General features: G+C 26.9%; 1 protein-coding gene across 1 annotated transcript in view; it reads right to left on the bottom strand.

Annotated features, from left to right (window-relative positions):
- The window catches only part of LOC111642161 (synaptogenesis protein syg-2-like), an 84,119-nt gene that overhangs the window by 13,053 nt on the left and 52,544 nt on the right, over window positions 1-18,522 (bottom strand). The window contains exons 13-18 of the mRNA XM_023388448.1: window positions 15,761-16,072; window positions 14,189-14,461; window positions 12,837-13,118; window positions 11,908-12,087; window positions 6,480-6,598; window positions 6,270-6,342 (exon numbers count right to left, since the gene is read on the bottom strand). Of these exons, the coding sequence (XP_023244216.1) occupies window positions 6,270-6,342; window positions 6,480-6,598; window positions 11,908-12,087; window positions 12,837-13,118; window positions 14,189-14,461; window positions 15,761-16,072 (1,239 nt within the window). The remainder of the gene's footprint in view (window positions 1-6,269; window positions 6,343-6,479; window positions 6,599-11,907; window positions 12,088-12,836; window positions 13,119-14,188; window positions 14,462-15,760; window positions 16,073-18,522) is intronic.

Here is an 18,522-nt window from a genome sequence, read left to right as displayed (position 1 = left end):
GGGTCGCGGGTAAAAGAAAAAGACAAGTGTTTGTAGGTCCTATACTACATTAAAAAAAACTACAATTTCAGCAAGAAGGCTGTACCTGTTTATTATACAGTACAGTTGGTTTTTTGATTGACATTTAGGTCCGAATGATGGGTGTCGCCTGGGAGGGGCCTGGGTGGGTACGGCCCACCCCAGAAAATGATTGCTGAAAAAGTGTTGAGCTGACTTGTAAAAAGAAGTAATAAGTAGAGAAGTAGAAGTGAAAAACCCTCATCCCGCCCAAAAAAAAAGGTCAACAGCACTCCGAACCCATTGTTATTATAAGAAGGAAGTAACTTACTATACGTGTCTTAAGTTATTGTCGATTCTCCTCAAATTCTCATTTTAGTCATCAACAGTAATTTCCCTCAACAGAAAGAAAATTAAATACATATTTTTTAAAATCACTGATATAGTTTTAATATGGCCCTAGGGGGGTCGCCAGAATTTTTTAACTTGTAAAGGGGTCGCGTATTCAAAAAGGTTGGAAAACACTGCGTTAAAGTATTTTTTCGTACGTAAATCAGTTATCCGAAATATCAGTTATACGGACAACTCCAGTCCCCAATTGATTCGGAAAATCTACGCTCTACTGTATTACATATATAGAGTACACTAAGAAGATATCTGTTTCAAATGCATTCAAGTACAATACTTGCGTATGAAATATATTTATATTTTATACATCACTTAAAAGCTTATTTAATATAGATTAACTATATTGCATCTATTTTCTGTTTAAATTCATTTAAAGTTATAAGATGCAAAATTATGTCCAGTTTTGCTCTTGTCCAGCTTTCATTTAATGTTATTCATTTAAAGTTATAAGATGCAAAATTATGTCCAGCTTTGCTCTTCCTGACATTTCATATACTGAACTTTCCCCTATCCAATATAACAATGCTTCCGAAAATAAACTTCTCGAGTTGACATGTTTTCATTCATTTCCGATTATTTTTATAATTTTATTATTCTACTAGCTGTTACCCGCTATTAGCTGTTGCTTGCAAAACCCATTTATATTCAGTATTTCAACAACCATAGTAATTGTTATATAATACCTACCGCTGAGAATGATTAGAATTGCTGAGAATCAAACGAACTGTTTTCAGTTTGATCAATTTTCTGGAACGTTTACAATCGTTCTATAATCGAACCAATATGCAATAACAAATTCGAATTTAAAACGGTTAGAACATTTCATTAAAAAATCGAAATATATAAAAATATTTATAACAATGTCTTAAATGTTATCAATTTAATACACCTAAGTACTCAATGAAGACTAAACTTAACAAAAAATCGTATGTAAAATAGTACAGTAGAAGCCGTTCTTAAGGTTAAGCCTTAATCCTTTCCCTCTCCCCCCGCCGGGGAATTTCAAAAATCACTTCTTAATGTGCGTTTTCATGACATACCCTAACTGTGTACAAAATTTCACCTCTAGGTTCAACGGTTTGCTCTGGGCGATGATGAATCAATCAATCACCCAGTCAGTTCAGTCAGTCAGGACAAGTAATTTTATATATTTAGATTATCATTATTATTGTCATTGTTATAAAATCATCTTTATATATAAAAATTATTATTAAAATAGATTTTTTTATAAATATAACTTTCATAAATTCATCTATTTCTGAATTATTTATTACTGATTTGTAAAATTATATGATAAGTTCTTTAAGAAAATACAGTATTTAAAATAGTTTTTGCATAATTTTTAAATAATATTAAAAAATTTAGTTTTAAATTCTTCAAAATTTATTTTAGAAAAATTTAACCAGAACAAAAATATATTATATTTTATATGTAAAACACAACTAACAGTAAATTTTCTTGTTATTTAACATTTAATTTTTTATAATTAATTTCATGAAAAAATAATGATCGCTTGGAGTATTACTTAAATTAAAAAAAATTAATTTAAAAGGCTGAGAGTAACTGAACTGCCATTAATTCAGTCAGAATTTAATAAAATTAAGATGTTAAAGCAGTTTTTATTTTTTTATTAATATAAAAAATGAAATAAATTTAAACAAAAATAAATGCAAATAATATTTATAAAATTAACTGTTAATTTAATAAATATTTTTATTAAAACCTTTAAACTTTCACAAACATTTTTAGTTTTATTTTAGTTGGTAAGTTAAAAAATATAATCCATTTTTCAGTTCAGATATTAGAAATATTTTAAGTTTTTAGTTGTTCTTTTAAGATTTGGAAGTTAAAAGTATGAATTACATAATAAAAAAATAAATATATTTATTAAAATGCTATTATTTTAAACATGATAAATTATGTCAATAACCTGATAGCTATGAAACAATAAATATAAAATTCTAAAGCAAATAATGTTATAACTACCATTTTTTTCTATGCAATACATTGTTCGCAGTAGTAATGAGAAAATAATCTAATTCAAGTTAAAATTTTAATAATCTAATAAATATAATCAACATTATAAGGAAATTAAAACGTATGTATTTAATCAGATGTATTTTGCTAATTATAAGTTAATCTATATGCTAATTATATATCTTATAATTAGTACAGACTCAGTAATGTGCATGGAATTGTGAAATAGGAAATGTATGCAACAAAATGAAGTTTTGAATTCAAATATTACTATTTTAAATACAACTACTAATAAAAAGTAACAAGTTTCAAGATGAGAATTAATTTAAAAAAAAGAAAAAATTAATAATAATATTGGAATTTAAGCATTAAAATATTTTTTGTATATAATATCAATTACTTTAGAAGACATATAATAATAATAATCAAATAATTGCTAATTATAATTACATAATTACAATACTTTTCTAATATATATTAGAAAAGTAATTATGTATTTGATTATTTATTTAATGTTTTCATTTATCTGAACTATTTTATAATCATACTAGCTGTTACCTGCAACTTCGTCCGCGGAGGTTTTGCAAGCAAACCCCATTTACATTCAATATTTCAATAACCATAGTAATTGTCATACAACACCTACCGCTGAAGAGAATTGCCGAGAATCAAACGAACTATCTTCAATTTGATCAATTTTCTGGAACGTTTACAATCGTTCTATAATCGAACCAATATGCAATAACAAATTCGAATTTAAAACGGATCGAACATTTTTAAAATCGAAATGTCTGAAATGTTATCAATTTAATACACCTAAGTACTCAATGAAGACTAAACGTAGTTGAAAACAAAAAATCGTATCTAAAATAGTACAGTAGAAGCCGTTTTTCGTGTTAAGCCTTAATCCTCTTCCTCCTCCCCCCGCGGGGGAATTTCGAAAAATCCCTTCTTAGTGTGCGTTTCCATGAGGTACCCTAACTGTCTACCAAATTTCACCTCTTTAGGTTAAGCGGTTTGCTCTGGGCGATGATGAATCAGTCAGTCAGTGAGTCAGTCAGTCAGTCAGGACAAGCAATTTTATATATTTAGATTATTTGAATACAAATACGCTTCGTAAAAGTATAGTACATATACAGTACAGTATTATAATTACAATTTATCATTAATAATAAAGTTAAACGATAAATTATTAGTTAATAATGAGTAGTTAACTAATGTAATAAACTTAAACAAAGAAATATAATTAATATACTAAAAATAAATACAACTTTTTACGAAGAATAATTCTTTGTTTCAGTCATTTTTTCGTTGTTCACACCATCAGCAGTTCATTAAAAAACACAAATACTCACGGAGACGATCTTCCTTTTTAGGCTACTGCCTCAGTAGTTAAAATGTAAAAAATGATAAAAGCGTCCTCTGGTGCTCTTGCCACAATCACATGATACATTTTAAGTAAAAATCGTTTGCCATGTAAACTTATTTTTTACTTAAAGAAATATAATATTTTTCCAACAATTTTAGGCTTTCTTAAATACTATCTACTATATAGTTGGATAATAAAATAAATTAAACAATGTTCCTTAACAAGATAATATTTCTGTTCTGGGATAACGTAAACATTATTCTAAAATAGAACAACTATTATGAATAATGAAAACAATATTTCTGAAATAAGAAAGTTATTCTATAACAATGGGAAATGCCAACAATAAGCAATTTACAATCTCCCAAAGATTTCAAACCTTATTTTTGTGTTGTAGTTACAATGTTCTGATATATTAAAAAGTTCAACTAAAAAGAAATATCAGAAATATTTCTGTATAATAAAATTTTGAACATTACTAATAAAAAAAATTGTCTAATATTTTCGTCTTCCAAATATATCCGTACTTTACGACATATAAGACGCACCCCATTTCAGTCCAGAATATTTAGGAGAAAAGTATTTAGTGTATTTAAGTCATCCCACACTTTAGCAAACTTCTCTAAAATTGATTTTACTGTATTCTGATTTAAAAATAAAATAATAAAATTAGAGTGCACACTGCTATTTATCAGGAAAAACGAATTTATTAGTGTATGGATGATCGCATCTTCACATGTAAGACGCAGGGCGATTTTTTGTTTTTTTTTCAGACAAAAGTTGCTTCTTATATGCCGTAAAATACGATAATCCATTAATATAATTTTTATAAAAGTTTTTGATATATCTGTAGATACCTTAAGATTTGCTTTCATGAAATAAAAATTAAAAGTAAGAATTCTTTTTTAAATAATATTAGATGAATGTAATCATTTTCTCTTTAAAATCGCATTAAACTTTTTGACGTAGCCTATATTTATTGATATCCGTAACGATTCAGAAAACTTGAAATTAATTGATAATTGTATATAATCCAAAAATCTTATCTTGCGTATTATACTCTTAACTCACCGTTAGTTTTAGAACATTTTTTATAAAAATTTAATATTTATATTTTTAAATTTAAGTGAAGTTAAATAGTTTGTGATTTTTTTTAATATGAAGCACAATAATAAATTTATGAGTAATATTCAAAGTAGAATATTATTGTACAGATGATAAGTATCATTCAGCCTTATAATCGAAAGAAAATGGATATTTAATTACAGTGAGAAAATTATATCAAAATAAAATTTTCATTGATTCTAATCTAAATTCTTAATGACTGTAATAGGAATTTTATACCAATTTTAAATATCTATTAAATTTTATATGCCATATTATTTGCCTTTATTATTTATACTTTTGAATAATATGAAAGAAATACGATTAAATATTTTATTACTTTTCTTATAAACGTATCAAAAGAAACGTTTAGTGTCTGAATCTTCACTTAAAAATAGTAAATTATACTACTCTACAATAATGGACCGGACAACAAGATGTGATGGCATAAAGTAAAGAATACATGCTTTAAAAGGAGGAGGTCCCCACGTGCTGCAATTACACTAGCAACCCTTCTGGGCATACTTTCAATACGGTTTTGATACACAACTATGGGCATTTGTGTCCATTCCTGCTTCAAGAATGTTGCCAGCTCAGCTGCAGGTTTTGGACGTGGTTTGCTGGTCCGTAAGCGTCGCTCTAACTCAGTGTTTCTCAACCTCTAACGAATCGTCGCCCCCTTCAACATAGTATCGTCCCCTTCAGTAAAACCGTTACGTAGTATCGCCCCCTCCACTACAAAATACCGATGCCGAGGGTCAAGACTAACGCCAAATTCGTACTGCATTCAATAGACTAGTGACTAGTATAATGTTATTTGTTTAATTATAGTACGATATAACGAATAAAATATCTAATTATTCTTAATATAAAGTTTTACTATATCGACCAGAAAATTGTTTTTTGGCCCCCAAAATATAAATTGTTACTAATCGCCCCCCTCAACATGGAAAAACGCCCACATGGGGGCGATATCGCCCCCGTTGAGAAACACTGCTCTAACTCGTCCCACAAATGTTTTATTGGGTTTAGGTCGGGACTCTGAGCAGGCTAAGGACGACGGTTGACATCCGTATCATGTTGCAGCCTCTGTCAAGCAGTGGCTTGGCTGAGGCTGCAACATGACATGGAACGAGCATTGTCGTCCCGGAAGTAACATTCGTCCATTCCATAAAATTGCCAGAGCGTAGGAAGAACCTGATTGTCCAAAATGTTCATGTAGGCATAGGCGTTCAATTTATTAGGAACAACATGCAAAGGTCCCAGGCCATACCACGAAAAACACCCCCAAACAAGAACACCATCATCACCGAAATTGAAAGGTGTCCGGTCCATTATTGTAGGACACTGTATGTATATTTTTTATATCAATTAAAATTAATTTAAATAGTATACATAAAAAGAGTAATCTTACTCCAATGGCAGGATTCCACATTTGATTTTTCTTTCGTTAAATCAAGCTTTACGTAAATCCTTCTGTCTTCATTCTTTATATAATAATAATTAATAATATTAAAAATTATTAAAATATGAAAGTAACGAGTAAGAATTATATTTTTAAAAATAATAGAAAACTGACAAAATAATTGAAAATATACTTTAAGTATTAAATTCTTTTATTTACTTTCACTCGTTCCATTGTCAGATGTTCATGAGTTGAGCACTCATCTTCTAAGGCATTGAAAGATTTTTCTCTGATTGAATAATTTATTTGTTTATCGTTATCATGAATACACTGATTAACTGCAAAAAATAATATACATATATACATTTTAAACATATCAATTGTAAATGAGAACATTTCATACAAAATCTAAAAATAAACTTCATAAATTGGATTTCATGTATTTCTTAGATATTTTCTATATATACAGTTCTTTTAAATTATATAATAAAGTTAAATGTTTTTTATTTGTTCCTCTAGCACAAGGAACAAGAATCAAATTGTATCCAAGCTTTAAATGTCATTCAACGTGATAAGATTGACATGCTTTTCGTGCATTAAATTGAATACGTCAAGCATTTGATATTTGTTAAAATCCTCTAACTTAAAAAGTTTTATTGTTTTGAATCTTCGAATTTATTTAAAATATAAAATTTATTTGATTTTCTGATTTATTTCTGGTTTTATATTTATTTAATTAAAAGATAACATCAATTTTTCCGTAAATATTTTAATATGTGAACAATTAACTTAGTATGTAAAAAATTCTATTATATTATCTGTTCGAAAACATCATTTTATATTAAAAATGGTAGAAGGTAAGAATTGTTGCGAATATTTCGGGTTAAGAAGAGTTTTAAATAAATTTATTTGCTCGTAGTCTACAGGCATTGAATGTGCTGTTTTACGATTATGAACACATAAAAAACAATCTATTATTGAATTAAAATAGTTGAAAACCTATTTCAAATATATAAAATAAGCTATTCAAATATTTAACTTTTTTAAAGGGTTCTTCAAATCAAATATATTAATAATAATAATGGATTCATGATTGCCATACAGGATCAAGTCATAAATACCAAAAACTGCAGAAAACACATACTCAAAGATATACTCACAAATGACACATGCTCACAAATGACACATGCAGAAAATGTCACATCATGCCAGAGACTATATAACACATCATCAGCGTTGCCAGATCTGAAGGTTAAAAAGTAGCGTGGTTGTGCTCCAAAAGTAGCGGATTTGAACTGTTTGTAGTCCAAACAATAAAAATGAATTATTTTGCAACTATGCATTTTTACTAATGAAATAAGTTTGTAATATATATATATATATTCGGTGTATCTGCATCAATTTTCTCTAAATCAAAGCTAGTCATTCGCAGGCGAAGCGATTCATTTTTTAAACTTAGAGACTTAGCGACTACGGTTTTTGTTTTCAGTTTTAAGTAGTTATGTGCCGGATCGTTAAAAATGTATATCCGCGGATACGGATACTGATACGGATCTCAGTCGGCGCCGGTGCGTGTAACCTTGGACCGATAGTTGACGCTTTGCGTTAGTAGCGCGACGTGTTTTGACTTGTATTGCGCGTGTTTTTGTTTATAGTTTAGTGCAGCAGTGGCCAATAGTTTTTGCCCCGGGCCGAATTGGAAAGAAAACTTTTTCCACGCGCCGAACCAGAGGCTGCCCTAGGAAGATTTTGAGGCGGTGCGAGATCTCATTGTGGTGTCACCCCGTAGAGACTAAATTGTACACAGAGATTACAGATACATTTTTCACATTATCATGCTTTATCAACATTATCTACGCTGTACTTTAGAGATTTGTAATGGAGGGTTAACTCTAAACGCACAGTGATTTTCTTTTTTAGGCGTCAGAATTTTTCATCGAGCTATTCGGACTTCAGTAGCTAATATTGAAAGATTGATCGTGGGCCATATAAATTCATTAGACGGACCGGATCTGGCCCGCGGGCCGTATGTTGGCCATGCCTGGTTTAGTGTGACACGGGATAGAGTAGATTAGGTTTGTATTATTTTTGGAGAGTGTTGAGTTAAATTAAAATAAAAACAATGTTGACAAAAAAGTTTAGTAATGTAATATGGAAATATTTTACGATAGTAAATGAATTTGCATGATAAAATTTTTGCAATATGAATGTGCCAAATATGTGATTTTAAGAAATAAAAAGTGATTTGAATTGAAGTTATTAGTATTTTACTGCTACCTATTTTTAAAATTTCATATAAGTAATGAAATTCATTAAGATAAAAGATCCGTTAAAGATCCGCTAAAAAGTAACGGATACGGATCTTTTTTCCCTCGGATATCCGCGGATACGGATACGGATATCCGGCACATCACTAGTTTTAAGCCCCCTGTTTCCATTGTATCAAGAACTGTTGTATCAAAACTTAATAACTTTTGGATCACTTGTTGGGAGAGAAAATTGGCAATTCCAACAGGATTGCTGCCATTCATGCATCAAAGTCAATTGAAAATTGATAGTAACGGTGCGAACTCAACAAATATCTAATGTTGCCAGATCTAAAGTTACTAAAACGTAACAAGTTCGATACTCGTTTAATACTTGTTTTAGTACTTAAAAGTACTAAAGAATTAAACGAGTATCGAACATGTTACGTTTTAGTAAAACTATCGTTCATTGCAAATAGAAATATTGAACAAACAAAACATTAAGTAAAATAAAAAATATAAAAACAGGCCGACGGTAATACATTTAATTTCATTACACTTAATTGTATAAATAATTAAATAAAACTTTATTAGTTTTGTATAATACAAGAAATGTGTTGCGATTTTATATNAACGGAAGCAAAGTATCTTTATCTTTGTTAAACGTTGCAACTTTTCATTACACTTAATTGTATAAATAATTAAATAAAACTTTATTAGTTTTGTATAATACAAGAAATGTGTTGCGATTTTATATATGAAAATAAAAAAGTAGCGTATTTTTAAGATTTGTAGCCTGAAGATAATTATCACTAGCCCAAAAAGTAGCGTGTCGCCCAATTTGAAATTTTTGTAGAAAGGGCACTTAAAAAGTAGCCCAATCCGCTACTTGTAGACCAATCTGCAACCCTACACATCACTTCTAGTTTTAAGCTCTTGGCACAGACAAATTATTTACGTAGACATAATCAAGTAATAAATAAATACACCAAGAGCTTGCAAACAAACACAAATTATTAGACATCCAAGAATCATACTACAAATACATTCCACATACAATATTGGAAAACAACACATACAGAATGTACTATGACAGAGCCATAATCACAGATAAAACAATTTACCACAACAGATCAGACATCACACTCATTGACAAACATAATAAAATCACATACATTATAGACATATTCATTCCAAACACTCACAATGTACTGTACAAAACTCTAAAAAAATCAAAAAGTACACAGAACTCTCACAGGAAATAAGGCATCTGTGGAGGATAGATAGAGTACTTATTGTACCTGCAGTTCTCTCCTGTACAGGTGTCATATCACACACACTACATAAAAGCCTGGGAACATTACAATTGAATAGAAACACATACATCACACTACAGAAGGCCACTATATTGAATACATATCATGTTAGGAAATTCCTGAAGAAAGACACACACTGACATACTTATTTAACTTTTGTTTTGTTTTGTTGCCATGCCTTGACTCTGGTCTGGCATAGTAAACAGTCACCAGTGTTAACCAAGTATAACCATTAAACCCAACAAAATAATCTTATAATATAATCGGGATGAGTTGATGATGATAATAATGATAATAATAAGCGCAGAGCCCGAATGGTTAGGATTTGAAAGTTGAAATTTGGAACACAGTGTACGTCATGAACACTACTATTCGAACGCAAATGCGTCGAATTATATCGCAGTTTACAATCGATTGTAATATGTGAATTAATAACGAATAAAGTTAATTTGGAAAAAAATAATTATTATTAAAAAGTAGCTATAAATTTATCTATGAAAATTAAGGAATTGTTTTAATTAACATATATTTTGTGTTATATAATATTAATTAATACAATTCACGACAAGCTTAACCAATATTTTTCTGGATTATTAAATGTAAATGGTGAAAACGTAATTATAAATAAAAGTTTGAAGTTTTAAAATAAATAACATAAATAAATAAATAACAAATAAAAATATACTGTATTCCATTTTGTGATCTGACGACTTGAAAAATATGAATAATTTATAACATGAACATATTTTTAAAAAATTATGCTATTTATGTCAAGCGAGTCTGTTTCGATTTACTTAATTCAGTTAATAAAGACTAATGAAGACTTCCGTAAACAATGAAGAATAATCTATTTTTATATTTTCTTTCCTTTGAAATTAAAATATTTTTTATTATAGCTCAAGTATAGAAATTTATTCTTTCTTTAACCTTGCAAACTAACTTTTCTTTAACCTAAAAGAAGTGATTAAAAATGTGATGATAAACGAAAATTTTATGCTATAATTTTCTCTGATTTTAAATTCTTCATCATATATCGATTTATTTTTCTAATAACAAGACAAAACAATTTACAAAATCTCTAAATTTTATTTGACGCTTAATTTTCAGTCAGAGTTTTAAATTATTTTCTTTATTGATTATTAAAGCTTTTCGGATGTAATCTGGCGATATTTTTTCTTTGCCATTTCAAAATATTAAATTTCGATATTAAACGCTTTTAAACTTTTCTTTCTTGAGATTTTACAATCTGTAAATTTTTGTTAAAATACGTGCATATTGTGAAATTTAAATTATTAATTTAGAAATAATATATTCAATTAATAAGAAAGTTACATTTTGATTATATTTTTCATCAAAATCTAACTTTCATAGTTCTCAATATCCTTCAGCCGAAAAAATCTTGAATGTTTCGTTAGAATGGTTTTTAATATTTGTAAGCATTCTTAAGAGTAACAAAGTATTGTTATATTTTCTGAAACATTATTTAAAATAAATCTGCTTTAAATATTGTTGTATCCTTAAACTTTTACAGTTGATTTATTCTTTAACTCGTTTTAACTGAAGGAAAAGTGACTTATTTTTTCAAACTTACTTATTATTCTTGTTTTAAAATCTAATAAAATAATAAATAAAATATTTTAAAATATTTTTATTAAGTAATAACGAATAATTAAAAGCATATGTTAGAATTACATTATTATGAAGTTAATTATAATAGCTCATTATAATTAACTTTACTTCTTATTATTTCAATTATCAAATTAAATTAATTCAATTACCTAACTAAATATGTAAATTCATTTACAGGATGAAGTTTAATAAATAGCTTTTAAAAATATGTGTTGAGCCGTTATGTAAAAACTACACTATAAGTTAATTTATATATTTATAATTTTATTTCTCTCCTCATTGCGGTTAAATAACTATTTATTTATGTAATTCTAACTGTAATAATAGAAACAACTTTTAATCAAGGTTAAAAGTGGCATTAAATTAAATGAAATCTTAGAAAATATGCTGAAGTAATCCATAGCAATTGGATCAGTCCAGGTCAGATGTTGAAACAATATTGTTTTTCTCACTTACCTTCGATCGATCTGAGACAGCATTTACCCTTGTGAATCAGACAGATCACAACTATCACATTAACTAACACCAGGAGAGTTCCGACAATTGTAACACATATCCACCACCACTTTGAAGTTCCTGATAACTTTTTGCTCTTCTTCCCAGTGACAGGTACTAGAGAATCCATAACTGCTATATCTAGAAAAGAAAACAACAAATTATTTTATATTATGTTACTTTAATTAATAAATATTAAGATTTTCAGATTACTTCCGTTTGTAAATTAATTTATTTTTAAACCGATACAGATTTTAATTGTACTTAAAATTTTATATTGATTCTTTGAGTCATTAAATATACTGTATATATAAATCAAAAAAATATATTCATGTAGATTTAAAATAAAAAAAAAAAATACATAGGTGTTTTGTTTGATTTGAAATATTATTTAAATTTTTTAATAACTTTGTTGATGATTGTTAATACTAGATATTAACAACTATTTTAGCCATTACTTCGCAAATCTGATATACAACAATGTTGGTTAAGTGAAGAATCAGGATGGGGAGAAGCCGAGTTGAACAGATAAAAACATTTTAATGAGGAATTCAATAAAATTCCCAACTTATGTGATGATAAGTAGTATAGAAATAGAAGACACGATACAATATAAATACAGAAATGAATTTTAATTAGGAAAATATTTTTGGAAAATTTTTCAATGTTCTTTTTCCTTTGGACAGTGCTAGGGCTCCTTGGCCACTGCCCACACATGTCACATATCCGTAGTAATTTATGGGAATCTGGATTGAATTCAAATATACTAATTTGAATTAATTTACTTTAATATACAGATATATAATTTAATATAATAGACTATATGTTAATTAATAGAATGCGTATTGTAGATGCGATAATTTAATATTATACCATAATCGTACCCATACCTGTAGTGCTGACTTTTATTTCAGAGGTAAAATTACTATGCCCTACATCATTCCACGCAGAAACAGCAATAAAGTAATCAGTTCCTGGTTTCAAATCGATAATTTTGTGTTGATGTTTCATTGTTGTGGCATCTTGAAAGAAATATTTTTCAACTCCCAGTTGCTTATACCTGATTCGAAAAGAAGGAACGTAGCCACCATCAAAACCTGGTTTCCAGGTAATAAATATGTAGTTGTTACTAACGTTGAATGCTTGTAAATCTACAGGTGTTTCTGGAGGACCTGTCATATGAATTCTTATATTAGAAACACACTTTACAATTATTTGCATTAGGATATAAAATTAAATTATTGTCTTAAATAAAACGAAATTTAATTAGCTGAACAATCTGAGAAAATAAATCTAATGAAATATTTTAGGAAAATAATATTTTATTACTATAATTTTGTGTTATGAAAGAAACAGAATTAGTAAAAAAAATACCTCTTTTTACTAATAAGAATTGAAAAGTGTCTTTTCCTAGGAAGTTAATTGCAATGCAACTGTAATAATCAAAATCCGATTCTTCTAATCTTTTTACTAACAATGTACTTTCCCAAGATGAGTTTTTTACAGAATTTACTAATTCGTATTTGGTACTTTTCTCTATCAACTCTTCTTTGTACGACCAATTAATGGATGTATTTGAAGACGAAGGTGCATCAGCGATGCATCGAAATTTTGCAATGTCTTTCAGATCGCTTGCAACTTTTGATTTCATTTGAAAACGTCGAATTATTGGCCTATCTGGTCATGTAGATGATATAAATTAGCATGCATTTATTTATATCTGAGCATTAATAATTATAAATCGTTTATGTATATATAGAATAAGATTTAAAATAGTATAATAAGTATACAATAAACATTTATATAATACCTTAATTATACATCTTTTTACATTATAACTTTTACAACTAATGTGTTTGAATTATTAAAATTAAGTTATTTATTTATAAGCTACGAAATTACTGAACGTTATAAAAAAATATAAATTGAAAAGTTTGAAAAAGTGTAATAAATACTAAAATCGTAATATTAAGATAAATTAACATTAATTTAGACTGAAAAAGAAATTTATAGCATTTAAAGTTATACGTAACATAATATAAAACTTAAATAAATAATATAAAAATTAGTTTTGCCAGCTCAAACTATTAAAATTAAATGTTTTATTTATAAGTTTTTAATATTTATTCCATATAACTTTAAAGACATCTTAAAAGTTTTATATTTGATAAAATATTTTTTATTAACAGTTTAAACAATGAAAAGATGAAAATCAATATTTTTATAAATGCGTCTTACTTACGTAGTACAGATAATGTGACTGTTTTTATTGATTCTTTTCCCATTCCATTGTTAGCGATACATGAATATTCACCAGAATCATTTCTACTGATATTGTTTATAAGTAAATAAGATTTCTTCCCTTCCAATAGATATTGCATTTGATGAATTCCATTTTTTCTCCAACTGATAACATTTTCGGGTAGTGGATTTCCATCAAACGAACATTCCAACTTAATGCTATCTTCCTCTTTAGCTTCAGTTGATGCCGAAATATTAGTAACTACGGCAGGGTCTGCTGACGTTACAAATATCTTATAAATTTTTGTTTCCATGAGAAAGTTTAGTAAATTTTTACAATAATTTACTTTCTAAATGATTAAAAATTTTAATTACAAAATTTTCTTTTTAATGAAAAATTGTGAATGATCAATTTTTAATAGCTTCTTTCACAGTTTATATATTACGAAAAGAAATAGTCAAAAGAAAGAAACGATATGTACTGTACACACACTATTAATTAATCATTAACCAGATTTCAAAAAGAATACTATGGTACCTTTTTACATTGAAAATCAATTATTATTAAGGGAAAAACCGTGTATCTTTTAATGAAGCAATTATCGACGATGTCAAAAACATTAAGAAACATTTTTATTTAAATTTGAAGCCTTTAAATTATAACAAACATTACAACTAATGGAGAAAGAATTCATTATCCTTTGGTTCTCATGCGAAAATTATACAAATTCTGTCAGAAGATTGACTAACAAATGACAAAAACATAGTATACATCATTAAAATTTTAATGAAATCTGAAGAAAAGTTTACTTAAATACTTTAGATAATGAATTATACTTAAATTTTTTATCATAATGTTTCAGAATTCTTTCAATGAACTTAAATATCCTTCATATTCACGTGATACTTAACGCATGAAAAACAGGATTGTTTGTATTCTAGATCAAAGTTAGAACGAGATAATTATCAAATATTAAATCTGTTTTCTTTATTTTCTTTACATTTAATAGGATATATTCATTTTTATAACGTTCAAGGTTACAATAACTAATCATTAATGTTATGATATTTTATAAAGTTTTCGAATATATAATATACAAATTTATGGTATTATTATTATTATTATGCATGTTATTTATTTCTGGAATATATGATTAATTACAAACGATTATACTAATAAACTGAAATACTTTTTAAAGTACTACAGTTCATCTTTAATTAATGCAAACTTCTCTTATTATGAAGCGATCGAATAAATGCTTTTTAAATAAAATGTTAAAAAATAATTAATGTTTAAAGTTAATAATAAATGCGCAGAGACATTAAAAATAATAGAAATAAATATCTTAGTAATTAATTTCAAAATAACAAATTTCTTAGAAATTATTTACTGTATTTAGAAATTAATAACTGTAGATTATTGATTCTTATTCACATGATAGAATATACGTAAAAAAGTTAATATTATTTTAGAAATATATGTATTTTTGAAAACATAACTAAATATTAAGCAATTTATTAAACTGTAAAATACCAACACAAATATAATGCAGGTTATCGACAAATTACTCACAACGAACATTGAGTATGACTGTTGCATTAGTCGATCCTTCCTGATTTCTGGCTTCACAAGTGTAAATAGAGGAATCGTGCCTGGAAGCGCTTCTAATGTGTAGCACTGATCCTAATGAGGTGACTCGAAGACGATTCTCTTTGTTACTCTTCATCGATTTGTCCTCCGAGGATTTAACAGGAACAGGTGTACCTTCTTTGTACCATATATAAGAAATTACATCGGGATTCCCACGAGCAGTTAAGTTAATTTCAGTAGATTCACCTTCTATTAAGTCTCGTTTCTGGACGATGTTAGTAAACTTTGGTTTATCTAAAGTAAGCAGTGATTTAGTTGGTAGTTATTAAAGTAATGGAAAGAATTCCGTTGTGAAAATAATAAGAACAAAATATTACTTTTAATAATTATATGGCTTAATAGTTTTATTTAATGATATGCTGTTTTCCATACTTTAAAATAATGTCTGCTTAAACTTATAAACAATTTCTTTCAGTATTTAAAAAATATATTAAAGAAAAAAAATAGTAAATTTAGTTTAGTTGAATTATGCTGTATATATACTTTACATTATTCTCAATAAATTACATATTTTAGAGAAATATAAAAACAGACTATTTAACATTTTTTCCTTTTCCTTTCAGTCCAATATATTGATAAATGTGGGTATCTTCCTAAAGCTGTTAAGTGCAGGAACTTCGATCACGTTTTAAGTATCGATCAGAATTTCGAAAGATATAAAGCAAATGCTTTTCGTTTTATCGATGCTATTCGAATCAATATATATATATATATCTTCTTATAAACTTTCTTCTTTGGAATTGTTTCATTTTAGCATTCATTAGTAGCTAGCATTATTTAATAGTAGAAATTAACGTTTTCTATGAGGGAAGTATTATACAGAAATTAAAAATACTTTAATACTAATATTATTTATAGTTTCTTCTGTGTTTACGAAATTGTTGAAGACTGATCTCTGAAAATTAACGTCCAAAACAAAATCTATACTTATCTAACGAAAGCAAGAAACATAAAGACTCAGACAGAAAAAAATGTGCCTAGTTGAAGTTGGACAGATCACACTAGACTAGATGGTTAGACATCTAGTGTCTTTGCATTCAGTTCTTACCCAAAGTTAAACACTTTTATTTATCTAAGTTTTGATTTCTTTTTTCAAGTGAACAAACGTATTATGTACTAAGATTTATATCCGTGGTTTACTTTATTTATTGAATTTAATTTGACATATAGAAATTATCACAGAATTATTAAATAAAATTTACTTACATAATACTCTCAAAATCAATTGCGCCTCTACTGCATTTGGAAAGACATTAGATTTTGCTTGACATACGAAACGAATTCCGTCATCTGATGGTTTTACCACAAATACGATCATACTTTTCACGGATAATCCCCCATGACTGGCATTAAATATCTCTTCGTAATATTCTACTTCAGTTCTATTATTTCGTAGCCACATAACTTCTGGTTTAGGATTACAACTACCAGTTTGACACGATATCGTCACCTAGATTATAAACAATAAAGTTTTAAGTAAAGAATTGTATTGCAAGTATGTCAATTTAAATATATGTTGATTTTAAGTTATGTACTGTTATTCAAGAAAATAAACGTATTTTATTATGAAATTAAAAAATTTCGTTCAAAAGCAAACAAAAAGCGAGATATAGGAGAATCTTGAAAGTTATTATGAAACTAATTACTATAAATAAATTTCATTTTATTAAGTGTAAACCTACTTGAACTACAAAAGTCCAACATTTTTAGCTATTTAGAAAGAATTAAGATAATTTTAATGAAATAAAACTTAAACTTAACCATTGTTTTAAATTATAAGTCATTTCTTGATTAAAATCATTAGATTATAGGAACTTATTTCAAGTAAACCGAAAAAAATACTTTCACTATTTTCTTCATTTTGCTATTCATTTATAATATTCAATAATCTTAGTAATAATAATAATAATAATAAAGCAATTCTATTGAATATCAATAATTTTATTATTTTTCAATATCTAAGTTTTCTTATTTTTTAAATTTTAGAAATAATATCAAAATTGATTTTACACTATTTCAAAACATAATTTAAATTCTATTCAGTAACAAAAGCTAAATAAATAAAACAGATAATTGAATTATAAATTATTTGTCAAAGTTGAACAATTTTCTTTCAATAACAACATTTTTCATTAAATTTTCTCTACTTTTGGAGTGATAAAAGGTACAAAAAGTAACGAAAACTATAATTTGTGTGTTACTATTTTTAGTATATTTAAAAAGTATTCGTTAAGAATCTTAATTTTATTTTATAAAACCAGATTTACTTTAAAATATTATTTATTTTATAATTTCAATAAAATAATTTATTCATAAAAATACGTTCTTACTGTTTGACTTTCTTTGGGATTTTGTGGATTAATCGAAAGTAATAATTTTTCTGCTGTAACTGAAATATAAAATAATATTAATATGAATACAAAATTCCATCAGATCACAGGCATATATAAAAATAATTTTTTAAATTTTGAAATAAAAGTATTTTAAAAGTTGTAAATATTATTGCATATATAATTGATCTAATTATACTGTATATATTACGTGATATATGACAAATATCAAGAATGTATTAATATTAAATAATATATAAATAATTTCATAAATTTCAAAACTTTAAAAGATGATTTTTACTAAGTTTAGAATAGATTGATATTTTTTGTAAAAATAATTGTGACTCGAAGACG

This window comes from Centruroides sculpturatus, unplaced genomic scaffold, assembly GCF_000671375.1.
Source record: "Centruroides sculpturatus isolate CEXI.00-Female unplaced genomic scaffold, Cexi_2.0 scaffold1190, whole genome shotgun sequence".
Taxonomy (NCBI): domain Eukaryota; kingdom Metazoa; phylum Arthropoda; class Arachnida; order Scorpiones; family Buthidae; genus Centruroides; species Centruroides sculpturatus.
Note: the sequence above shows the minus strand (reverse complement) of the source record. Positions and strands in the feature narration are given on the sequence as shown.